This window comes from Octodon degus, unplaced genomic scaffold, assembly GCF_000260255.1.
Source record: "Octodon degus isolate 3935 unplaced genomic scaffold, OctDeg1.0 scaffold00118, whole genome shotgun sequence".
NCBI classification, from domain to species: Eukaryota; Metazoa; Chordata; class Mammalia; order Rodentia; family Octodontidae; genus Octodon; species Octodon degus.
This window is the reverse complement of record NW_004524694.1, coordinates 7720473-7747426: the sequence shown is the minus strand read 5'-3', so window position 1 is coordinate 7747426 and position 26954 is coordinate 7720473. Positions and strand designations below refer to the sequence as shown.

General features: G+C 35.9%; 1 protein-coding gene across 1 annotated transcript in view; it reads left to right on the top strand.

Moving 5' to 3' along the window:
• Csmd3 (CUB and Sushi multiple domains 3) overlaps positions 1 to 26954 on the top strand; it is a 1279636-nt gene that overhangs the window by 271922 nt on the left and 980760 nt on the right. The window contains exons 7-8 of the mRNA XM_012516661.2: positions 1483 to 1677; positions 3513 to 3651. Coding sequence (XP_012372115.2) covers positions 1483 to 1677; positions 3513 to 3651 — 334 coding nt within the window. The remainder of the gene's footprint in view (positions 1 to 1482; positions 1678 to 3512; positions 3652 to 26954) is intronic.

Below are 26954 nucleotides of genomic sequence, written 5' to 3'. Positions count from 1 at the left end.
TATATATATACAATTGCACAGATATCCTATTATCAACTCATGTTCTTAATTCAATAATTAAAGCTTATCTTTCATTAAGTTAGAAATGTTACAAGCAAAGTTAATGCTAAACCTTTAAAAACGTTTTCCAAATTACTATAAATTCATTGTGGATAAAGAGATAAAAATTTGAACTGTGCATACCATTTTTATGCCTACCTATCTATAGTATTTTGCAAATGTCTACCTATATATCATGAGTCGCTTTGTATTTTAGTATTTTTACTTAATATTGACACTGGGGGGAGCCGGGGAGATAGCTCATTAGAAAAAGCTCTTGACTGGCAAGCTCAAGGGCCTGAGTTCAATCCCTGGTACCGAAAAAAAGAAAAAAGAAAAAAAATTGACATTGCTATTTTCAATATCATTATAGCTTGCAATTATTTGATTTCAGGTAACATGCAACTCATTACTCAAGTGTAACAAACATCAAAGGAAAGTTGAAAAGGCCTCATATTGCATCTCAATGTCATTTAAAACTTCTTATTTTACAAAAGTAATAAAGTTTCCATATATTCCTATTTAGTGACCTTAATATTAACTACGTATGAAATTATACCATAAATCTCAAAATAAATGGACATTTATAAAGTATTATTACCTAAGCCATCGATTTTACTCCAATTGAAATACTACCTTTTCCCATTAATATATTATTTTTATTGATCATCATTTGTGTAGAAAGGTAATATAATAAAAAAAAATCAGGGTAAGGAAGAAAAACTCATCTCTAACTTCATTATTCTGTAGCTTCTGCTGTTTTTTTATGTTTCTCCTATTTTTAAAGTTAAATCATCTTATATAATAAAAAATCAAACTCTAAAATTTGTATGCTTGTCTATTTTTAATTAACTAATAAAGTAAAAGAGCAGTATGTAAGATATTCTGATCAAGGCTTTGGTGGACACGTGATCTAGCTAAAATGTCATTCAATGTACTTATGACTGTTCCTGTGCACTCCAGGTTAAAGTGATAATAAAGCAGTAATTCTTGTCTGATCTCTTTAAATTCCAAAACAAGTATATCTTGTACATGCAGCTGTGTTATTTCCATTGAAAGATAAAATATTTTCCTTCAAATATGTGTTTATTCTGTACAAATACCTATGGCTCAGGGTGAAGTAAAAGCATCAATTAAAGGAGAATTGAATAAATGAAAATAGAATTGCTTATTACTAAGTTTTGAGTATGTAAATTTTAAAAGTCTTATAAATGTATTAACTGCAGTTATTTCTATATTATTCAGTTATATGTATTTAAATAGTAGATATTTTTCTGGGCTCTTTTTAAAAAGAAATATGTCTACATAACATCTATATATCTATATCAGTGTATAAGTCCACATATCTATATCAATATCTATATATAGTTATAAATTTAGCATGTTATGCTAATTTAACAAATTCAGATATGTTCTTTTCATCTCCTTTTCTCTCTTCTATAGAATTGCAGAGTAGCTCTTGTGGAAACCCTGGAGTTCCGCCCAAAGGTGTCTTGTATGGCACGCGGTTTGATGTTGGGGACAAGATCCGCTACAGCTGTGTGACCGGCTACATCCTGGACGGCCACCCGCAGCTCACCTGCATAGCCAATTCCGTGAATACCGCCTCATGGGACTTTCCTGTTCCCATCTGCAGAGGTAAAAAACAAAACAAAATAAGCTGTATTTTCATAGATTGATCATTTGCTTGCTGTAATGAAAATGCATTACAAAATTTGCGACTAGCCAGTATATTTGAGAAGTGTTTGCTATTTGCTTCTTCTAGTGAATTTGAAATCTATCTACCTATATATTTATGTGACACATATATATGTTACATACCAAATATCAAGTACAGAAAATTCTAAGTTCTTGTCAATACAGTATTACTTTTGGTAGTAGCCTGAAGCACATATCGACATTTAGATACACACTTTTACATACATATACAAATCCTCATATTAGAAAACCATATGGACTTCTTCTTGTTTAGAAATTTAATTAGGCTATCAGAGTAATTGCTTTCATTGCAAAGCATTGAATAGATCCAAGAATATTTTAATTTTTAATAAAGAACTTAGTATATGAATTTATGACATTAATCATGCTGAAGGGTTGTTTTTGTTTTTGTTTTTGTTTTTAATTAAGATTCCAGGGCCAGCCAGATAGCTCAGTAGACTAAAGTGCCTGCTTTGGCAGATTCAGAGACTGGTTCAATCCCTGGCGTGCCATGCTGACCCCACCCCTGGAATGGCTGAGATGGGGATTGAGACTAGGTGTAGTAATCTCAGTGCTTGGGACACTAAAAACAGGAGAATCAGTATGAGTCTTATCTGTGTAGTGAGACCCTGTAGACCCTCTACTAAATACATTAAAAATATTCCAGCGAGACTATTTTGGGGAGAAAATATAGAAACCTACAAATAAAGATTTACAGTACAAAGACTTGCAAATAGAACACATTCAACCTTAGCTAAATATTTAGACAGGTCATGCCCACAGAAATTTTAGCCAAATTCATTTCTTTCCTAATGCATTTGACCTATTTTTTTGTAATATCTCTACAAATGTAAACACAATGATGTCCAACTGCACATCTAAATTATTACCTTTGTCCAAAACATGACTATATGTGTATGTGTAAGTTACCCAGGGAAATAAGGCACAGGTAGGTTGTTATGTCATAGTTGTCAATTAGCATGTCAGTTAAGATGTGGTATTCTTATATAAAGCAAAGACAAACTTGAGACCTTTATATGGAAAGGGGTACAACTTAAGTCAATATTCATAAGTGAAAGAAACCAGTCTCATATATGTAAATATGGTACTATCTTCCTAGTGAAGAAGTTGAAAGAGTAAACAGAGCCAAAAAAGACAATAGGTATTATGAAATGGGAAGAAAATGTTCAAAAGCAAAGAGAAGCTAGAATGGGGAAAAGAAAAGGAAGGAAAAAGAAAACACACACACACACACACACACAGGATAGTTAAGATAGTTATATATACTATTATGCTTTTAGTCATTGAAAACAAAAGTGTATGCCTATATTGTTTGATTTGAGGCCTATAACTTGTAATATGAGCAACTACTTTGAAGATAACAATATGTAATGTTCTAACCATTGTTACTCTCCTACAATCTTGTCTTAAAATTTTATTATTGTTTTTATTGCTTATTTTTCTTTTCTTAAAAAAAAAAAAGTACAGGGGTATGGTAGGGAGGTCAGGTTTCAGCCAGTCTAGTTGAAACTTCTTAACACCTTTGACATCTCAGGAAAAGTAATGTGCATATTTTTTTAAAAGCCCTTTATTATAATAATAGGAAACATGTTGCATGTGAATTAGCCAACACTCATGCCTGATTGAAAACTGTGGCCATTGTTTGAATTTAAATAACATTACATTGAAAGACACATTGCCATACTTCTCCCTCAAAGTACTCCTGCTCATTTTGAATACACTTTTTCTTTCATTTTTTCCACTTTCTGAAATAGTTTTCAAAATCCTCTTTGTGCTTTTACAAGATGTGATAAATAATATGATGACTGTCGGGGCCAAATGCCATTCAGTGGAAAGCCTGGCTTATAAAAACATTGTGATGTGTTCTCATGTACTGTATTCAGCCACCTGCAAGTGTGACTTCTGGCCCTTTCCTCAGGCCAAAATTACTAGAGACCTTTTCCATGGTACTAGGCATCAAGGGACCCTGCCGCAAAACCTATGTCTCCTTGCTGGAGCTACTGAGCATGGTGGGAAGAAAGAGCAAGAGACAAAGTAGGGGTGCAGGCAAGGGTCTGGGATGAGCAGTTGTTCTTGGGAATAGAAGTCCAGGAGGTACCCAGGACCTTGGAATCTCCTCAGTCAGACACCATGATGAAGGGCGGTGGGTGTTTCCAGGAATCCTAATGGCAAGGACAGTGAGCTAGTATGAGGGCAAAGCCTTCTTGCACAGACAGGGACAAGGATGAGGTGGGGGCTGGAGGACAGAGGCTCACTGCCTCCAGCAGTCTCACTTGCCCTGTGAGTGCCCAGCAGTCATTAGCTCTACGGCTTCCAGCTGTGACCCCAAACAGCTAGGACTTCCCTCTCCCAATGAGTGTCATTTAAACAAAATCAAAATTGAACTCTAAAAGACTTGTTAAAATACTTAAAGAGATTTTAAGATTAAAAAAAAGAGCTATTTGAATAGGTCTCAGCACAGCATTCTGAACTTTACCTGAAAGCTGATCTTTGTTTCGGGGCTCCTTCTCTGTCTCAATTCAGATAATAGTATTTGCAGTTGAAAAGACCTTGTGCAACTGATCCTGCCACTTATCAAAAGTGCCTTGGGGAGAAATGAATTATTTTGAAAACTACTTTATCAATAATGGGATGAAGAGATGGGCAGAAATACCCAAAATACCACTGTGTTAGGGTTTAATATTCAGCACAAGTAGGTACATAATACATTATTTACGTCAGTTCCATCACCCTACTTTCCTTCACTCCGTTCCCCTTTCTTCCATCCTCACAAAAACGTGTACAGTCACACACAGTAACTTACCATAAATAATATCAGGTATTTTGTGTTGGGTGTAACTTCAAGACCAAGCTTCTATTGTCTCCTTGCAGTCGCTGCTTTATTTCAGGGTTATGCCCTACTGCCAAGCATGGATTGTACTTTCCTTTCCTCTTTCACTGGACCCGCCAGTCTTAGTTTCTCTGACGTTTCCTCTTTTCTGTGTGTCATTTCATCTTTCAAAAACCATGACACTCTTTGTGTTTGTAAATACTGCCTGCTTCACATGAGCCTGCCAAGCTCACCTCTATTTGCTTAGCAATAATGCTAAGGATGTATTTACTTATTCAACCGTAGAAGTACTACCCTGTGAAAGCACTCTTTCAGTTACTGAGGATCAAAAGAGTAATTAAGAAACAATTCCTGCCTTTAGGAATCCTTACTATAGAAGGAAGGTTGTAATCCAGTCAAATAATTGCAATAATGTGTGATAATTACTGTCACAGGTGAATCTGTGAAGTATGTTAAGCACCTTGATAGGGAGGACGTTGACGTGTCTCCCAGCCCACTGGGTGGAAGTTCAGCTAGGGACAACACTTTAAGAGAAAATTTCACTGAGGATTGCTAAAAATATGAACTATATAGAGCAAGAACATTTTGAATGAGACAATAATTCATGTAGAAAGTGCAAATTTTTCTTTGCAGCCTCAAAAGTAGTTCTTGTGTGTTACTAATACCTACTGGCTAAGGGTAGACTCTAAGTTAGACTTCATACAGCACATGATCTAATTTTCTAAGGTGCAATTTCATCTCACTAACCATTCTTTCATTAAACCTTAAAGAATCAAAGATGAGTACATTTGCAAACGGTGTCACTGCCTTCAGCTCCAAAGACAGGAGACTACTCAGTCCTTGTCTTGCTTTTGTGCTCTTTGCCACTTGATAGCATACTGATTCTTTAATTTATAACTTTGTGGGGGGCTGATAACTCCATAATGATCTGCTCATTCCTTCCCCTGGAGTCTACATAGAGACTCTCCTTGAAGAAACCTTTGGTTTTTGAGCTCTTTGGTGCCTCCTAACAATGATAGTTTAATTAAGAAGAAAAAAAAGGAAGGCCACATCCTCCTCTAGGGTATGGCACAAGTTTTTTGTTTTGTTTTTTTAAATGTGCGTGTGTGTGTTTATTCACAGACAGAAGGAATTTTATCAACACCATCTGCTAGTATTTGGAAAAAAGTACTAAGTGCCTGCAGCTGAGATAAGCAATATCCTATAAAAAATTAAATATAATGCCTATGTCTTAAATCTAATGAAACTACCTGGAGGGGCCACAGAGATGGCTCAGTGAAATAAGTGCTTCCCTGGCAAGAGCAAGGGCCTATGTTCAATCCCTTGTTCTGAAAAGAAAAAAAGAAAAAGAAAGAAAGAAAGAAAGAAAGAAAGAAAGAAAGAAAGAAAGAAAGAAAGAAAGAAAGAAAGAAAGAAAATCTATCTGGAGCCTTTGACTTTTCAGCACCCTCTCCTTGGACAGATACTTCCAGAACATTCTCTCCCACTGAGCTTTAATGGAACATCAGCCCCAACTGTGCACTACCCACACTCCTTGCCAATGAAAGCAATTTGTCAGCAGAGAAAAAATAGTTAAGGCTTCTAAACTTCAGAATGACATTCTGTATTCAGATTAGCATTTTGACATATATATATATATATATATATATATATATGTAAAAGAGATACAGAAATTCAAATGATTCACATGAACTTAAACCTGAGTGAATATAAAAACACTTCAGAATTTAATAAAACAATAACTACATGAAGATTTTAGAATTAATCATATAATACTTAACAGTGAGGTAGGAATTTATAAACTTTGTATTAACTAATGAAAATTGTTAAGGAAGTAATGATGTTTTCTTGAAGATGATTTCAGGGAGATGATTTTCCTTCTGGGAAGGGTTACAGGTTAGTGCTGTAGGTGTCAGGGTTGGTGCTGGGTGGCCAAACCAACTAGTTGGTAGTAGAGAGAGGCAGGAGGGCTAATGAGTGAACTTTTGCTTTTGAAAAATCAAAATAAATTTCAATTAACCAAAGTAGTAATGAAGTTGAAAAGGGCATTCCAACTTTTATCCTGGAGGTATGACAATTTTTTTTGCTATGTTATTCTAGAATAAATAAATGGTAATATTTTTGTTATAATATGACATTATTTTCATCCTAGACCCTGATCAACAGTTCTGGATGACAATGTAATATGGAGCCATAGAACCAAGCATAATAATAAAGACAATAGTTTGAGAAGAAGAAAGAGAAGGTCAGATTCCATCAGATAGTTTTCTATATGAAGATCTAAAAGAAGGCTTTCCAAAGTAGATGTGATTTAGCAAAGGCAAGGGTATTTAATGTGGTTATATGTTTTCAGATGTAGTATATTGACACCCTCTCAAAGCAGGCCTTACAAATTACAAACTTCCATTTATTCTCTAATAATACATCTTGATTTCTCTATAAATAAATGTTGAGATATAGTATTCAGAAATATGAAGCCTTAATTGATATTATCAGTAATATTCAAGTGGAAATTGTTTAAAATGAAAAAAACCTATAAATTATTTTACTAATTTTAGAAAACAAAATAATTAAGTGTCATATTTCACAAATCTTCAGAATACATAGATTAAATTTCCAATTGAAAAATATAAATATACACTATTCTGAAATCTTAAGTTCTAGATCAAAGCAAAAGCCACTCTGTGTATTCACATTACTTTGAACATTTTCAGAAGCTGAATTCTGCAATTTTCAAAACAGAAATTGATTTTTTTTAAAAGCTTGCAAAAAGCTCTTTTCTTTTTCTTTATATCTATTTCTGAAAAAGACAATGTGTTATTGTAACTCCATGATTCATAGAGGAACGGTGTTAATAGCAAAATGTTTTTTTGGCAAAGGAAAAAGGAACTCAGCTGTATCATTGAAGAGCCAAATGCCATGAGCTGCGTGTTGAGAATTCTTTTTCAGAATTGAGGCAGTGATAGTTTGAATTATTTGATTTCAAACATGTTATTTTAAATATATCTTAGAAAATATTGTAGCTCTGACTTTGAGTTTTGGAACAACACTCACCATTGTCCTCAGTGCAGTATTCAGGAACACACGTTGCTTTCCTTAGCTCTCTCATCTGTCATTTCACCCGCAAGGATCTAGTCTCATAATTGGAACAGTAATATTGATACTGATGGAGAAAACATGTTGCACATGCTCTTAATGAACCAGCAAGTTAAGCATGAATCACCTATCAAACAGTGGGGATAGTTCACACCAAAGCATGCCATGTCAAGAGGTCCCGATGATCTTATGCCACAGGGGAAAAGCTTCCAAGGGTCACAGGCCACTTGCTGCCCCTTTACCACTCCCTGGAAAATGCAGGGTTTTAGGTCAGTGACTGGCCAGGGCTGATCTGCTCCTACCGTACATGAATCTTGTTTTGAAAAGTACATTGTGTGAGAAAATAATGCACATGTGCTGATCAGGTTGTTTTGGAGGTATCCAGGAATATGACTCAAAGGTCACCCAATACCCTTTTCATTCATGGGTTCATGGGCTGATTCTACCTTTCTGACTGTGTTGTTCATTGTGTCAAACATTGAACACTTTAAGTATCACAGAATGTTGTGAAGGTTTGGGAGGCTAGATTAAGACAATATTATTGGAATATTTATGCAATGAATAGCATATAGAAGATTCTTAACATTTGATATTTATTTCCAAATATATAAAACCTTGAGAATTAAAAATCATTAAAAGTAGAGTCTGCAAGATATCTCAGTGTATTAAAGCCCTCCTTAGGCAGATGCAAAGACTTGGGTTCGATCTCTGGCCTGCTATGCTGGCCCCTCCCCAAGGGTATACTGAGACAGTAATTGAGACTGGATGTGGTGGCACACACCTATAATCCCAGTGCTTGGGAGGCTCAAAACAGAATCACTATGAGTCCAATCTGTGTCATGAGACCCTGTAGACCCAGTACTAACTACATAAAAAAGAAAAAAAATCATTAAAAGTAATAGTTAACAGTTATTGCTTTATAGATGTGACCACTATTTATAAAAATATCTGTGGACATTTGTACATGTTCCTGGGCATTGATATAATAGAGTTTAAAAAAGACATAAGAACCCCGGAAAGAATAAACCAAACTAATTAAAACCTCAATCAGTTTCACAATTTACTTAGACAAAGATAAAAAACCTTAACCCAGATATTTAGCTATGTAGGTCCAAGTTTTCTCATATGAATATTAAGAAGAATGCTATCTAATATATAGTATTAAGAGGAGAATTAGTTCATTGCATACCAAATATCTGCCCTATAGCCTTCAGCATGTGTAATTATAACATTTCTACCAGTATGACTAATAGCAGTACTACAGTATTCATCTGTAAAGATACATTTTTGAATATAAAAATAGCATTGAGATATGGGATATTTGAAAGCTGATAGCACCAGAGAAGACTTGTTTATATTCTAAAATTTCATAGGCAGTAGAATTAATTTTTCTCAGAAAAAATAATGGAAAATATTTAAACTGCACACTAGCTTAGTGAATTAATTTGGAATGAAGAAATAATATATATCACTGGTAAAAATATATTTCCCAAGGGTAGTATAACATTTCTCAAATATTCATTTCTGGAAATTCTTAAATTTAAAATATATTGAAAAAATTTATAGATATTAAGAACTATGCAGAAGCTACTTTTCTAAATATGGATGAAACAGCTTCAGGCTTCATGAAACTCATGAACTATTAAATATGGGTTATTGCTCAAATATGTGTACTTTAATTTCATGCAGAGAAAGAGCAGTACATTAAATAAATTATATATGCTACATTCATTCTGTGTTTCTCTGTTTAGAGAGGAAAATCGGGGCCTCTATTACTATTAAATAATCACAGTGTATTTTAATTGTACATTTAACATTAAAATCAACATTTATTTTTGCCATTTTGGGTTTGTGGTTTGTCTTACTCCATTGAGAAGGTCATCGATTTTCCTTTCTGTCAAGCATTTATGTATGTTCATGGGTTTACTTTACATGCAAGTTGATTGTGTCTTTATTCACTAATCTTATTTGAAACTAATCCAATTATTTTGCCTATAAAGAGATAATCATAATCATACAGACTCTGTGTCTAGTATATCCTATTATAATTCATTATAACTTTAGCAATTTGTTCATTAAAGGAGTTACATTTACCTTTCTCTTTCTGTAGATTTCCTTAAAAAAAATCCTGACAAAAATGTATTTTTGAAATTAAAAACAGCAATCAGACTTCGTGAGGCAGCTGCGGCCTCGTTAGCACTGTCAACGTGCCGCAACTTTAAGGCACATGCTTCTGTGAAGCTTCTATTTATCTTGAATGCTGGTCCATTCATTTAAAAACTATTTTCGAGGCAGATTTCTAAATGGTATGTCTAGGATGTTTGGAGAACACTTGCCTTATCGAAGAAACCATCACAAGTAGTTTAGAACACTGTTTCCAAAGTAAAACAGAAGTTTATAAATACTAAGCCATACTCATTTTTACCAAAACTACGTCCCCAAACATATAACAAAAAAAAACCCCAATTATATTATCATGGTGTACACAATGTACTCCTGTGGTTTTATAGATGTATGAGTTAAAGAAAAAAATAAAACATGTTTAGCTAAAAATATATTGCCAGCATTTGAATGCCCCGTAGTAAAATGGACTGTTCCGTGCGTGATAAGGAGCTTGAAAAGCAATCATCTAACTTCCCGCTGGATATAAACGCAGTGAACCACAGCGAGGGCCATCTGGTATACCGCTGCTCTTTGTAATGCCATCTCTCTAAAAAGGGGGGAAAATAATTTTGGTTAAGTGAATGGAAAAAAGGAGAAAGTAGCTACCAAACATACTGAACAATTTTATGCCACATGTATTTTAATGGACTAACTGCATATGACAAAAGAAGCCTCTTGTGTGTTATGTTAAGGAAACTAAGTGACAACTTCTGTAGGAGTCATTTTGGAAAAGCATTGTACATTTTTGATTGTGGACTCTTTCTTTCCTTTGCAGTTTTACTAGTTGCTCATAGTTAGGAATTATCATAAACTATGTACATATTTTGAAGCTTTTGATAAGCCTCATTATCATATAATGAATAACAGAGGAAAAAAGCTTCTTAAAATCTTAAAACTTAGGTAACTTGGAAATCTCTACTTCTGGTCTATTGAACAGTATGTCTGAAATCTTAAAACCTATCTATTATCACTATCTTTAATCCCTTTCTGATTTCAAATCTGACACATTTGCAAAGAAGCATAAATGATTTTCTCCTTGTATAACTGATAAATGTAAAACTGAATCTAATACTTCAAATGTTAAAATCTTGAAAGCAGTACTTTCTTTCTGTAATTTGTTTCATGTGCTTTGGTGGAAGCTTGTTTTTCTTCCTTGAAAGGCAATATTCTCATTAATTCTTACTTGTCTTCCTATTCAAACCTATTAAAATATGAAATACATCAATGTACTTATATAACTTTGAGAAGTTTGAAATGTGATGCACATAGCAAGACAAAATAAATAATGTGCAAACAAGAAAAATATTAATAAAAGAGAAGAGAATAAGGTCTAACCAAGAGCAAGGTGAATGTATGAGTCAGGTTCTGGGCTCTCAACTCCTTCTTGAAATTCCATTAAATTTAGCTTTCATTCGAAAAACCAAACATGGAAAATATTAGTTCATAGTCTCATAAAGTAAAAGAAAACAATTTGAGAAATATCTTTGCAATACTAATGCAGAAATAGCAGTAAAATTTAATGATCTCTATCTTCTAAAATATGAGGAATAAAATCTAATATAATGAGCTTTTGGGGGCCTCATCATTTCTTTTTAATGATATATAAATGAGAATTTCACATCAGAAAAGAAGTTCAAGAACTGTACATAGAATAATTATAATCCAAATTTATGTGTCTCATATTACTGTCCAAGTATGAGCAAATGACTTAGTATTCCATCATGTACAGAGTTATGCAAATGCTTATGGATTTGATAAAGGTGCCCCTTATATGAGAAGGTAAAAGGGACAGTAACTTTGGATGTGAAAATGCATATGGAAAGAAGAGAAAGCAACGTCCATGATAAAATAGGCTGCATCATCATTTATAGAGTACTAAAACCTAAAGAATGGGCAGGCCAAATAGCTCAGTGGATTAAAGCACCTATAAGAAGGTGCAGGGGCTGGGGGTTCAGTCCCAGGACCTGCCATGCCAGCCCCAATCCCAGGGCACACTGAGACAGCAATTTGTAACCCAGCCCTGGGGAGTCTGTAAACAGGCAGATCACTACGAGTCCTAACTAGTAGTGAGACCCTGAACACCCTGTAGACTCTTCCCTAAAATACAGGAAAAAAAGAAATAAACCTAAAGAGTTTGAAACATAGTCTCTACCTCTGTGTAGGATATGGATTATATTAGAAATTATTTACTTATTGTTTGAGGTGTTAACTGTGCTCTTTGAGAGATAAGGCATACATTGTTCATGTAAGAGTATCTGTCATAAAGGGCAGAACGTTATCTCTGGGTGGGACATTGAGTCCCTCGTGCGTGCACACACACGTAATTGTACAGTAGTAGAGAATAGTTTAGTTAAGGACACTTTCTATTTGTCATCCCAACAATAAAAATGAAGCATTTATATGTATTAAGTATATGATCTAAATATAATCCTCAATGTTTTGCAATTACCTCATTATCTTTATGAGAACTGATTATGTAATAAGATTTTCTTCAAACAGTTAATAATACTAGATCTGGTAGAATTACAAAATAAGCAAAAATCACACTAGATTAGCAATTAAAACCAAATAAATCAGAACCATTTTCTGAAGACGTTTGTAACATTCTAGAACCTTCATAATTTCCAGTGGTTGTACTTTTTCTATTGCACAAATTCTCTGAGTTATGGTCATGAACCTTCCTCTAGCCCAGACAAAGCTAGTCACCAGGGGTGTGGGGAGATAGCTCAGTAGAATAAGTTCTTGCCTTGTAATCACAGGGTCCTGAGTTCAATCCCTGGTACAAAAAAAAAAAAAAAAAAAAAAAAAAGCTAGTCATCTCATATGTACTAACAAGCCCTGAATTTTAAAGTAAGTTATTATTGATGATAACTTAAATAGCTTTGTTGGTCTTTTCTGCGTAGCTACAGAAGAAAAATTTAAGACAAACATTTGTTTTCATGTTACTATTGTCCAAAGTTGGACTTAATGAATTCTCCCTTTTAAAAACTTACTACCATTTTTTTCTCTAGTGACACTATTAAAAGTGTTTCACATCATAATTTTAAAAAGTACCTACTATATTTGGGTTAATCAACTTGTGGTTTCAGAAAAAAGATGTATGACTCTCTCACCTGTAGTAATGTATCAACATGTATTGGCATAATTTATCTCTCACATTTGGATTTTTAGAGTTGTTTTTCCCAAGCAGCTGTGCTACGATTCCCTGAGGGGAGGTGACGTTTTTCCTTCTATATATTTTGACTTCCCAGCTATCAGGAGTAATGGACACAGGTCACTTCCACTGGTTTTCAACATTTGGACCATAATACAATCAATTTACACCCCACAGAGTTAATCAAATGACCTTTAAACATATTTTCTATTGTTTTGTTAGAACAAATTATTACAGACAAGTAGGTTAATCATTTAATGAGCACTTCAGTCTGTTTCACTGATTTTTTAATTAAATTTATGTTGACTCCTTCTATCCTTATGTGATAATTCGGCTCAAGTAAGATATAATGTATATTCTTATGGAGATGTCTGAAACAGAGTAACCTCAGTTTACAGGGAAAAGTAGAAGGCTGAGAAATTATGAAATCATTAAAGCCCACATATTAGTACCAAAATTATCTAACTATGACTTAGCATTGGTAATGTCATGTAGCTATACCAAGTGACCTGAAAGTCTCAGACATCATAAATTAAAGACCAATATTGACGCCCACTGCTGTAGGACCAATTGGCTCTGGGCTTTGCATAGCCTCAGAAGTTCAGGGCTACAGGGCCTTCGCCCCACTACACATTACCACACTGCTGTGCTCAGGCAAACAAAGACAAAACACAAAAAAAAATGAGCACAGTAATAAAATTTCAGCTGGTAATAAGGATCTTCTTTTATTTTGTTCTTAAATCAATAAATGCTACAGGGTATGTCTTTTAGATATCATTGTCCAAATTAAGTCACCTGACTATGTTTAATTGAGAAAGTCAAAGAAACACAGTAGATTCAAACTAGTTATAAGCATTCATAATTTTAGCAAATAAATTAAAGGAGGTGATTCATAATATTAATAACATTACAAGTAATTTTAAGAAGAGTGTCTATTCCCTTTCTTGATTAAAAAATTATTATTGGCTAGACAAATTAATCATCCCAAATATGGGCATTGTGTAATGTTTGGAAACTCCTTTACAAAATGCTCCTAAATTAAAAAAGAAAAGGATATCAGATACAATCTTTATTTTTGCAGATAATTTTCCATCTAAAGGTGAAAAAGATTGCTGCATTTAACAATGCTTCAATAAAATCTGCCCATTTAAAATGTTGTACATACATGCACCTACGTATATGCCAGAAACATATTCTGATTACACAACTTTTTATACTGTACTATTACACATGCTGTTCCAAAAATAGATTGCTATGAAGATTTTTGAATTTTGGTGTCCCTCTTATTTGGTGATAGGATGTACAACTTTGAAAGAATAAAATTAACAATCACTGCTGGTTTCAATTTGTGCCAAGGACAGCAGTATGCAACACGCATTTGTAAAACTATGAACTTTGACAAAGTTCATTCAAATAATTATATTCTAGTTGTTTGTCTTACACTCTCCCTTTTAACTTCGTGCAAATGACATTCAAAAGGCATCATTAGTCTGTGGTCCTTGTACACACAACAACCATCAGTGGTACCTTCATAGCTTTATTATTATTATTCAGTAATTATGTAAGTCCACAACTGTGTCAGTACTTCTGTTTCATTCCCTCCATCGTGCTCAGAGTAGAATCAGTGATGTCAGCCCTTCTTGCTGCAGACATCTGACAACTGATTTATTTTTCTCTACTTTTGGTCTGGAAGTGTTGGCCTCACTCTAGGTGTAGCACAAATCTGGCATATTCAGTAACAATTTCCAGCACACTTAGAAGGGACAGAAAAATATTTTCCGTCCTGGAAACATGTAAATAAATATGTTGCATGTAAAGTTCCATCCATCCTCTTCCTATCTATTTATTTTTTTCAAATGACTAAAAAGGCTGTCATTATGAGAAGTGATTCATAAATACATCTGAAGGAATTGCCTTTTCCGTGGAACCACATCACAGGTAGAAATGTTCTGGCTTAAAATTCTGGACAGCGCCTTGTTCATCACTGTATCTTTTCAGAAAATAGCATAAATTTTATTTATTTGCTTTTCTCTATGAGGTAGCCATTCTTACAGCTGTCACCAAGTTAGATTTAAATACAGCATGCAGAAGTGATACATCCAGTGGGCTGTGCTCATAATACGTATTTCAGTCTCTGAAAATTTAAGTTCTATTGCATTTTTAATATCCTTTGCAAAAATGCTGAACACAAACGCAGAAAGCACGTGAAATGCATATTTTTTCTTCTCCATCAATATTCAACTCCACCAATATTCAATGCATATAGTTTAATTTTATAAAGAAAGCACTGAAGGATGTATAAATATCAATAATATATATTGCTTTTTTTTTTTTTTTTTGTACTTTAGGGAACACTACAGGGTGTTCAGGATCTCACTACTAGATCGCACTCATAGTGATCTGCCTGTTTACAGCCTCCCAAGTGCTGGGTTTACAGGTGCACATCATCACGCCAAGTCTCAATCACCAGCTCAGTGTGCTCCGGGGGTAGGGCTAGAATGGCAGGCCCGGGAATCAAACTCCGGCCCCTATGTCTGCCTAAGCAGGCACTTTAATCCGCTGAGCCATTTGGCTGGACCTGTATCTAGGTTTTGTCAAGGAAATGTTAAGCTGGCTCATATGATCAGAGGCTATGAAAAGATATTGCCCTTGTATGCAGTTTTACTAAACGTATTTGCTACACGAGGAATCTCAATACAAAGATCATCGGGACGTGCACTAACTTTTATAAAGTCAATTTTTTTTTTCTATCTTAGGAAACTTTGCTTCTTATTCCTAATTTAAACTTCATCTAAGCTGCCAGCCTCGAAAAGCTACCTGTTGGTTTGCTTCCCATTGTCTTGTACTTAATAATGGGAAACAGCAACATTCAAGAAAATAGAAGTCATAGCTGTGATTCTCTAATGCTTGATTCCAGGAGAGCAAAGAATCTTCCAGAACTCATCACAGAGTCACTCAGCATGTGAGCAGCTTTAAACACTCACCTCCCTACAGCCTTTGACGTCTGCATAGTTAGTTTCCTACTGTACATATATGTGATAAATATCCTGTCCACAGTTCAGGATAGAAGTTATTGTTCAGAAAAAAAATAAAACCACAATTATGCATTTTTGCAATATGGCTAAGCTGCTATCTTTCCAAAGTTGTAAATTCTCAAGGTTGTTTATTCGGAATAAATTACAAAAATATTAGTACCATCAGTTCATAGGATTTAATTGTCCCCTTGTATTTTTACCTAGATTCTCCCAACATATGATAGGAAAACTGTAGCATAAGTCTTCAATTATTTAAGTCATAACAATATTGTTGATCTGGGAAATTATTATAGGATACTTGTAATAGTTTTGGGATACTCTATACCTCTAAAATGTCTTTTCTATACTGCAGTTGTCACTTTTGCAATTTACTTATTATTTTACAATTATGAGAATTTTTTTTCTTCCAGTACTGATGATTAAACCGAACACTTCATATGAGATATATCACCAGCCCCTCTAAACTATTTATTTCTTTATTTATAGGCAGGATCTGGCTAATTTGCTAAGCTGCTCAGGCTTGACTGAAACTTATGATCGTTGTGTGGTGATCTGTCAAACTGCTGGGATTGCCATCCACCCGCCTTCTTTTTTTACTTTAACTGTAATCTAGCTTAGTCCATATCCAAACTGATTTACTTTCTGTAAAGTAAAGAAATGGATGGTCTGGTAAGACAGCTCAGCAGACTAACCCCCTGCTTAGGGAAGCACATGGACCAGGGTTCAATCCCGGGCACCACGTGCCCCTCCAGCTCCATCCCCGGGTATGCTGAGCCAGCCACCAAGACTAGGTGTGGTGGTGCACACCTGTAATCCCATGGCTGGGGAGGCTGAAAACAGGAGGATTCATACGAGTCTGAGCTGTATAGGGGAGACCCTGTACCAAATTTATGAAATAAATAAATGCATATTTATCTTTAAAGTTAGCATGCCAAGGCTAACACCTGGATCATTAAGGCATAAGATAGGCCAAGGTTTACTTGTTCAATTGACATGTGAAGCGAAGCGTGACAGCAGTGACAAAGAAAAGAAGGTTGTGGCAAATACTGCAACGAGAAAGCGTCACTATGTAAACTCTTTTGGCATGCCTTGTCTCACTTTATCCTCAAATCAAAGCTCTAAGGTAGTTATTGTTGTATTCAGAATTATTTTCCCTTATCCACGCCCTCTAATGTGAATCTCTTCATTCTGCAAAAAGTGTCCAGTGTTTACTTGTTCTATTCGTTGCCTTCATTCTTCCGTTTCTCTGAGCACATGCATTTATTTACAGAGGTGGCTCTGCTGTAAGATTGTGAGCACCCCGAGATTGTGCTCTGTGTACTTAGGATTTATCCTGTAGTAGCCTTCCAATAAATATTTATTGAATTATAATGAATTTCAAAGGTAAAAGACTGATTTTTTTTTTCCCAAAGGATGTATTTGCTAAGTAAGAGTGCTCCAATGTGCTGTGGAGTGTTTTGACAATAAATGTCACTTTTCTAGCTACAATTTTGACACCTGTTCTGTTCTAATTCATTTCCATGGTCCTTCATGGTGCCTTTCACAAGGAGCCGCATTAGTTCTTCAGCTGTGTTGTCAGTAAGCATTGCTATAGAACTGCTTTGGTTTTAAATTATCAATCCTGTAGGCAGCTTTCCTTTAAAAATAATTAACTCTCTTACATCTATGTACAAAAATTAGTTTTATTTGAAAATCAAGCTCATGAACAAAATAACAAAAATGAAAAGAAAACACATACCAAAATTTAAAAAGGTAGAAAATTGAGAAGCAGAAGGACAGACTGATCATTTATATTTGTGCAGTAAATGTCACCTTACTGGAATGGAGATGGTCTTCTACTGGTATGGGTACCTGTTTTAGAATATTGTTGAAGAAATGTTGTACTTGCCCGTGGATAGATTGTTGCATTACTGATCATACTATTACAAGCTGAAAAGTGGAACCACTGACCAATGCTACAGAAAGAAATCACGAATACATTGCCTGTCAAAGAGTTCAAATAGCAGGAGAGAGAATGGAAAAAGCGCAGATGTTATCACTGCAGCTAAGTGGAAAGCACTGATTGAGTGACACAGAACGGACTCAAATCTGTCACGCTCCCCTAGTTTTGAGCACGCTAGTCACTGTGAACTCACTCTCTTCAACGGTCGTTCTTCCCCTGCATGGACAGCTCTACGTAGATGACTGTCTTATGTTGAACTGCAAATTTCAAGTAATGAAAATCATGGAATGTGTAACAAAACATGCTAACCCTTTTATATGACAGATGAAGGGGTTTCAAATATTAGAAAACATTTATCAGATTCTCACTCTCCATTAGTGCATCTTTTCCCCTTCACCATCCTTCGTTCTCTTATTCCTCTTGCAGCAATTGTGAAGTTTGAAATATTCCTTTTATCTATTGAATTGTCACTTAAAAAGTAAAAGCTAACCAAAAAGATGTCTCAAACTAAAAAGGCAGTGAGTAGGGCAAAAACAAGTATTCTAACCAGATAAAAATGTAATTTAATAAGCACTAACAAGAGAAAAGAAATGTACGCTATAAGCTAGCAGTGATGCTAAAGACAGTTCCATCCAACAATTGTATGTTGCCATTTATCAATATAACTGTTGGTAGCCAAGGCGTAGAAGATTGAGTTAATTGTGCTTCTAGCTTTAGAGCACTCAATCAGAGTTTGCGGCAAGGCTGCAAGCCATTTGATGTAGGGATTCAGGTATTTGTAAGTACTCAGTTCTCTTTTATACACATGTCATATTTCTGGGCATTTAGCTCAAATGTGTTTCTCATATATGCTTAAATTTTATGAATCCTTATCGGACATCAAGTATTATTTTATGTCTATATGCTTAGAGATTTGTATAAGTGGTACTGTGCAGCAGCTCCCTTGGTCTTCAGTCAGTTGTGGGACTTTGAGATTTTTCAGAATCTGTCCATCTTTGTTACATAATCTTGGATGAAAAAAATCTAACAGATCAAACTCTGTCCAGATTCAAAGACAGACCTATAACAATCTTGGAGGATATTACTAGAACAGTAGCACTTTTTCAAAAGATTTTCATCGATTCTATTATAATTTTTTCAATCAAGGCTCTTTGACTAGGAAGTTCCTGTAGGACAATGGTATTATAACTCAGTCTCTAATGGTACAAATGGCACATTAACACATGTAATTTTTTTTAAAATATTTACTTATTTATTGTGTGTGTGTGTGTGTGTGTGTGTGGCCAGCTCAGCCCACCAGGGGGCGGGGCTGGCTGGCATGTGGTGCTGGGGGATTGAACCACGGTCCCTGTGCTTTGCTTAGCTTAGCTTAGCTTGTTCTAAGTAGGTGCTTTAGACCACCGAGCCATCTCACCAGCCCAACACATGTAATTTTAAGGTCATCTTTTATAAGTTATTTTGGATAAACATTCAGGAGTTTAACTGTTGGGGCATAGCTAAAATCTCTTCCAGACTTTACTAATTTTCTTCTAATCTATTCCCAGCCATGGTTGTACTTACATTCCCACAAATCATGCATTGAAATTCCAGTTATATCTTACAAATACTTGGTATAATCAAAACTTCTGATTTTTCTAGAAAATTTGAGCATTTTCTTAATACCACAGATTAAAATAATGGCTTCTATGAAGTTCAAGTTAAATCAGCTTTGGCTCTTTTCTGTCCTTATATAACCTTCATCAATTTTTTAAATGAATAACATAATAAAAGTGAAAAACAATACAGGATTTCACTAAACGAAATAATAGGAATACAACAACAGTTGTTGTACTGCATCACAGTGTTGTCTTAAATTAGCTAAGATTACCAGGGGCCGGAGAGATGGCTCAGTAGAATAAGCACTTGTCTGGCAAGTGCAAGGCCCTGAGTTCAATCCCCGGTTCCGAGGGAAAAAAAAAAAAAATTACCAGATGTAAGCATACGAAATTGGTCAAAAAGTTATAAAAATATTTGAAAGGTGAAAAGTGAAAGAAAAATCAAGTAAGCATTAACTTCTCCTTTCAATAGACCAACAGACATCTGCAGTACAACAATCCACATTATCCTGTGCAGATAGATTTTTGTATATCCACATATATAAAATGCATATATATTTCTTGATAAAGATATATAAATGCATATATATTTCTTTTCCCTTCCTCCTTTTTTTCAGTTCTCCTTTCCTTCATTTCAACTTTTCCTTCTCTTTGAACAGTTTCTTTCCATTTCATAGTGTCTGCTGTACCTATCAGATTTTATTAGTGTTAAGTGAGCTACCTGTTAAGTGAGATAACGCCTGTAGATGTGGCTTTGATTTATAGCACTTATGAGTCTGGTCTCTAGTTGCACCCTTTTACCTACAAAAGCCTCAGCTTTATCCTTTTTTATAGCTGAGTAATACTTCATTATACAAAAATGTCTTTCTCATCCTAAGGTTGTCTTATCATATCAAAATTTCTGTAAAAGGCTACAGTTGCTTTAATTCTATTCCTGAACTTATATCACAATATCATGTCAGTTATAAACCTAAATTCCTCTGAACTGATATGAAACTTCTTTTTAATTACATTTTGAGGTTAAATACATTGGTGTATGCTCAAATCTGCTTTTGCAAATTTTTATTATGTCATCATTATTGTTTTATAAGCTACCATATAGGTACACTACATGTCTACCTCTTTGTTTTGGCCTGGACATCTTGATAGACTAAAATAGTTTTGGGTGTGTGTGTCCCACATAGAACTTTTTATAAAGTACTGATTGAGAAAAGCTGCATAAATAAAGTCATATCAAAGTAATTTTTTTTTTTTTTTTGGCTCTGAATGACCTCAGGGCAGGTTTGGCTGGCTTGAGTTGTGGGGATCGAACCACAGCAACCTGAGCCTGACTGCTTTGTTGATGCAGCCACTTAAAGAACTGAACTAAGGGGCAGGACCCCCAAAGTAAATATTAAAGAACTAAAAATAAAAGGAGCAGAAAGCAGATGAATGTTTCACAGAAAGTTGTGATTCATTGTGATTCAAATGGACGTTGGGTTAAGTATGCACAGAGATATGATAGGGAAGTTTTCTACCCACAGTTCTCATGTATTCTTAGAAATTCTGTGTATTTTTATCAAATCTCATATGCAGATTCCAAAGTTAAGCCCAACTGCCTTTACTGATTTTTTAACCTTGTATCTCAAACAATCTGGTGTCTGAAGAAACAATTTTACTTGAAATTATTTTCTTATAGAATGCTGTGTTTTCCACATTTTTCTTTTTTAGTGGTGCTCTGAACTGTGTCTGTTTCGGAGTCTGTACTCAGATGGATTCAGATTGTTGTCACAGGAGAGGTGTGGAAGGCAGGTGTCACACATTAATGGTGTCCAGCGCTCTTTCGCTGCTTACTTTTATGTCTGCATCTCTTTAGTCCAACCGTTGGGTCACTTGTTTTAATATTTTTAATATTAATAAACTTCAGATAAGCAAAATATATTATGCACTTATTAATAATTAAGAAGTAAAATGATAAGCTTTGTTCCTTCAATATTAGTTTTACACTATTCTATAACAAAGCACCACAAATTCAATTGCTCAACACAAACAAAATGATTTTACAGCTTTTCTAGGTCAAAAATTTCAGCACAGGTCAGCTAGAGCCTCTGCTCAGGTACTTGCCAGGCTGAACTAAGCACTCGTGTTTACAGTGCCATCTTCCGGGCATCTCTTTGCGATCAGCATGCACTTCTCTGTCGCTTGAACACAGGCACTCAGATCCTAGAATTTGCTTTCCATACCTGCCAAATAGCATGTCCTCTTCCTATCAGGCTATTAAGTTCAGCAGTAGGACAGCTCTTGTGTTCTGTCACTTTCAAGAGCTCACCTGACTGGACTACATCTACCAAAGATACTCTCATTTGGAATTATTGCAAAGCAAACTAATTAAGGCCCAGAATTATATACACTAAACTCTATCAAAAAACACAATATAGTCACAAAATTAACATCTTGTCTTAGACATTGGCCCCAACCCATGGAAGAATATGCCACTATGCAGGACTTGTGCATTGGTACAATTGTACATCTGTACATATGTAGAATATTCTGAAAAGCAAGAAACTTCTCTAGATTGTTTGTTGTCATAGCCATGGTGCCCAGCCTGTACTATAGCCAGGCAATGTGTCATATCTCATACAAATAATGATTGTTAAAGCACTTAGCATGGATAAATCTATTTTCTAGAAAGGTAGAAGTATTCTACCGAGCACTCCCCTGATCCTAACTTTCTGGCTTATATTCTATGCCGACGGCATGCATTTGCTTTTGGAACTTCATTCAGCGTGCAGATGGCCCAACAGCTGTTATACCTTAAAGTCTCTATCTTTGAGGAATAACATACGGGAAGGCTCAAGTTATTTCCAAAGGAGTTTCCTTACTCATAAATAGTTAAATTAGACTTTAGGGAAATTCATCATTTTCTTTTTTCTTTTTTCTTTTTTTTCTTTTTTTTTTTTACCTAAACAGAGTAGTATTGCACTGGGTTCCGTTATAACACATAGATGGGGTTGAGACAGCACAAGTAGACTAGAAAATATTTAAATCATTGTCCTGAAAAAAATGTACTTTGAAATTTTGAAAATGTGAAAAAAAAATACACATATTTCAAGGAGATCAGTACTATGCCCCAAATCCTAAAACGAAGGATTCAAACTTGGTTAACACTATCTTGAGTATTGATTTTGGAGTGTTGAAGTTTTCTACAAGCAGTGTGATTTCAGAAGAAAAAAGAGTGGACTGAATAGCACACATTAACATTTAACAAAGAAACACTGAGGGAGGCAACGGAACCTGAGAGATCAGGGTGCCTGGGAATGCCCAGGCCTTCCACTGTAATCTCAGCTGCAACAGTGAGGGCTCCGGCGGGCTCAGAGGCTGCCGAGGTGACATGAGTGTTGCCCTCTGTTGGAGATGTTGGGAGAACAGGAATGAGGACATAGAAGGCCCTTTTCAAGAGATTAACTACAGAGCGCAGTCATGGGCCTTCCCAACTCATTTATAAGACTCTTAAGTATTAACCTTCACCTGGTGAGATTCTGATCTTGATTCCATAAATTACACATTTTAGGATTTTACCATTCACATCTAGAAGCTAGTCATTTTAAGTATATCTGAAGGGCAAAAAAATGGGGAAAGGGAAGGAACCTGTTCTAAAGGACGGAATTACTGAGTTGAGGAAAAGGACCGGAGAGGGAGTGGGGGAAAGAGATGGACATAAGCAGGATGGTTTGGACAACTGTTCCGTGGATTTCTGCTGGCCTACGGAGAGGACTAATGCTTAATTTGTTGCCCTCCTTTTTTCAGTTATTTGTCCTTTTCTTTTCTTAATTTCTTATATATTTATTTCTTCTTCCAATTTTGCATGCATGTTAACAATTAATTTGAAGACAATACTAGTGAAATCCTGTATCATTTGTCATTTTTCTATTTTAATACTATTTTGTGCTCTCTTTAAAAAATAAAAATAGGGGCCAGCAAAATAGCTCAGCTGATTAAAGTGCCTGCAAGCAGGTGCAGGGGCTGGGGGTTGGATCCCTGGGCCTGGGGTGCGGGCCCTGCCCCGTGGTGCACTGAGACAGTGAATGGGACTGGGTGTGGTGGTGTGCAGCTGTAATCCCAGCACTTGGGGGGGCTGTACATAGGAGACTCACTAAGAGTCCAATCCATCAGTGAGACTCTGAACACCCTGTAGATCCTTCCTTAAAAAAATACAGAAAAAAAATAAAGGTAATGAAAATAATATAGATGTAAATATGGACACATATATATGCACGACTCTACTGACAATACTTTGAAGAAAAGCAATATTAAGCACAAATACATCATGGTTTGCTGATCTTTAATTCTTTTTTAAAAAGAAAACATGCTACTGTTTGTATCATTTGTATGAATTTAAACTCTATTTACATGCATGAACAAACCAGGCAGAATTCTGTTTGCTGGTTTGTTTCACATGTTGTAAGGAGACAGTCTCCAGCCAACATTTCAGAAGAGGGCAGTGCTGTGGCTACAGTAGGAGGTGCACTAAGTGGTATTTGGATTAATTCCTTGCTCAGCCAAGGGATGCAATGTTAACTGAGTACTTTCCCTATACAGTGCTGAGCACTGGGACTGCTTATTGCACTGGAAATATCTGTCCCTGTGAACCATATATAAATTGTGGGCCCTTACATAGCTGTCTAACTTGTATAAGAAACAGATAAATATACAAATGGGACTTTATACAGAAAATACAATTATAACTGTTTTCAGATCAAGAAGACAAGAAAAAATTCTCCATTGGGCACAGCATTCCCGGGAGGGGGAAGTCACTGCAACAGAATGGCCAATATATCATGAACAAATGAAGCCAATATAGAAAGGGCATATGAAGAGGGGAAGAAAGGCAAAAACAGAAGGCACACTAAGCAGATGAGGTAACAATATATCATAAATAAGATGAGGAGAATCATTTGGAGCAACTGAAAGCAGTTAGTATATTAGGAACCCAGTAGGTGACAGGCCAGTGAGTGGAGGCTACAACTACCACGTTGTTCATAGACGGCCCCTGGCTTGAGGGCATTTTGAAATATTTATAGACATGCAGCCCTCTCCTAACAGCACCTGCAAACCACCATGAGTTTGGGATGGAAAGAATGGGCTGATTTAGCAGGACACAATCTACTCTGCCTTCTCAGAGAAGATTTTCTGACCAAAATCTTGGAAACTAGTAGCTATGAGACAGTGAATGCAACGGCTTCAAGCAGAATGATCACATGGAGAGATAGCAGTGGGCTGCATTTGATATATCTGGGAAGGAATGTAATAGAAATGTGAGATTTGTTATCCATTGCAGTCGCACCACTTAATATTAAGTATCATCTTGACTACACGAAGATTCCTGGAGAGAGGATGAGATCATGACATGAGACTCATTCGTGGATTATCTGCGCAAGTGCCCAGCTGAATGTGGTGTTTGAAGGTGGGTCCAGTTGCAGTGAGGCACTGCTTCCTGGCAGCCATGAAGGGAGCTGCTTTGCCCCAAGTCCTTTCTCTGAGAGTTCTCTGCCTTGCAGCCAGCCAGCCCTGGACTGACCTCCTGAGACATCACAGCAAATGCATAATTTCCTCCTTTAGAAAGTACATCAGGTGTTTTGTCCCAGGAATGATAAAACTGAGCAAATGTGGTATAGAAGGAGTGCAAAGTTAGCAAGAAGAGGCGTGCGAGTACAAACGACATGCACCTTGGGTGAGGAATACTGGAATGCACAGCTACTTCAATGAGAAAAGATCCATCTCATGGATGTTAGTGTTGAAATCTCAAAATTGAGACATGCAGGCAGCAACAGAAGGCGAAAGTCACGTTGACCTGGAGCTCAGCACAGAACGTGGAAGCACGTACTGCTCTTCTACCATGGGGCAGACTTTAAGACATGAAGTGGGAAGAAACACCAGCCCAGGAATTCATCCCCAGGCAGAGTCAGTCAATGCTCCCCTGTACGAGAAGAGCAAGGACAGTAGAAAGATCAAATAGTTCAAAATAGAAGTCCAAGAGCGATGAGAAAAGCCAGACAGCATAATGTCGAGGTGGTAAAAGCAAGAGGGAATTTCTCAAGAAAGGTGTGACACTTGTCAACTATAAAATTAAATGTTATCATTAGGAAAAAGAAGTGGACCATAGAAGTTGCTTTTTGGTGATTCTGAGGTGAAAGTTACTGAAAAGACAGACTTAAAATTCTCTTTCCCCTTCTACCTCTCCAACATCTACTCCTTACCTGTTACTTTATAAGAAATTATAAAGTGGGTATATTTTCCCTGTGCATATATTAAGCAGGCCTGGCCAACACTGGGGAAATTAACTACAGCAAACAATCTTTTAGCTTAACTTTAAAAGCTACTGGATATGATGGGTCTTTCTAGTGTTTGTTTGTTTATTTGTTTTTAATGTATTTAGTACAGGTTCTACAGGGTCTCACTACATAGATTAGACTCAGTGCCTCTCCTGTTTTAAACCTCCCATATACTGGGATTATAGGTGTACACCACCATGCCCAATCTCAATCACCTTCTCAGTGCACCCCAGGGCTGCGCCCATCTGGCACAAGGGGATGGAGCCACGGTCCCTGTGTCTGCCTAAGCAGGTGCTCTAATCCACTGAGCTATCTGACCAGCCCTCTAAGGTTTTATACAATAGTGAGATGTGTGATAATGAAAAACCATGTTAAGTTTTGTAATTCATTTTCCTGCATAGAGAAAGTGAAATATTAGCTCATAGGAACAAACTCTCCTAGGACATTAATCAAAGTATCCAAGATGGAAGCATTTAAAACTTGTAATTACACCCTTCTTTTCTGTCTTTTTAAAATAAAGCGCTTGTATTTGTATTCTCCATATTTTGGAGAAATCATCTTCATGATGCTTACAGGTCTCTGCTTTTTAACCTAAGAATCAGAATCACATTTAAGAGATTCAATTTCTTTTTTTTTTAATTTTATTTATTTATTTGTGTGTGTGTGGCCAGCTCAGCCCACTAGGGGGCGGGGCTGGCTGGCATGTGATGCTGAGGGATTGAACCGCGGTCCCTGTGCTTTGCTAAACTTGATCTAAGTAGGTGCTTTAGACCACTGAACCATCTCACCAGCCCCAATAGATTCAATTTCATCACAGCCATGAAGCCTGATCTCTCAAGGACTGTACCAGAGGCACAAATTAGAAGGCAGGGATTTGCAGAGAGCTGTGTGATGGTGCCTTGGACCACTTTGAAAATCCAGGACAAACCCTTTAATCTATCTATATCTATATCTATATCTATATCTATATCTATATCTATAGAAAAATACATATGTGGGACTCAAAATAAGCATGAGTTAAAATGATAGCAATATGGGCAATAATTTTGCTACAATTTCCATGCTTTCTG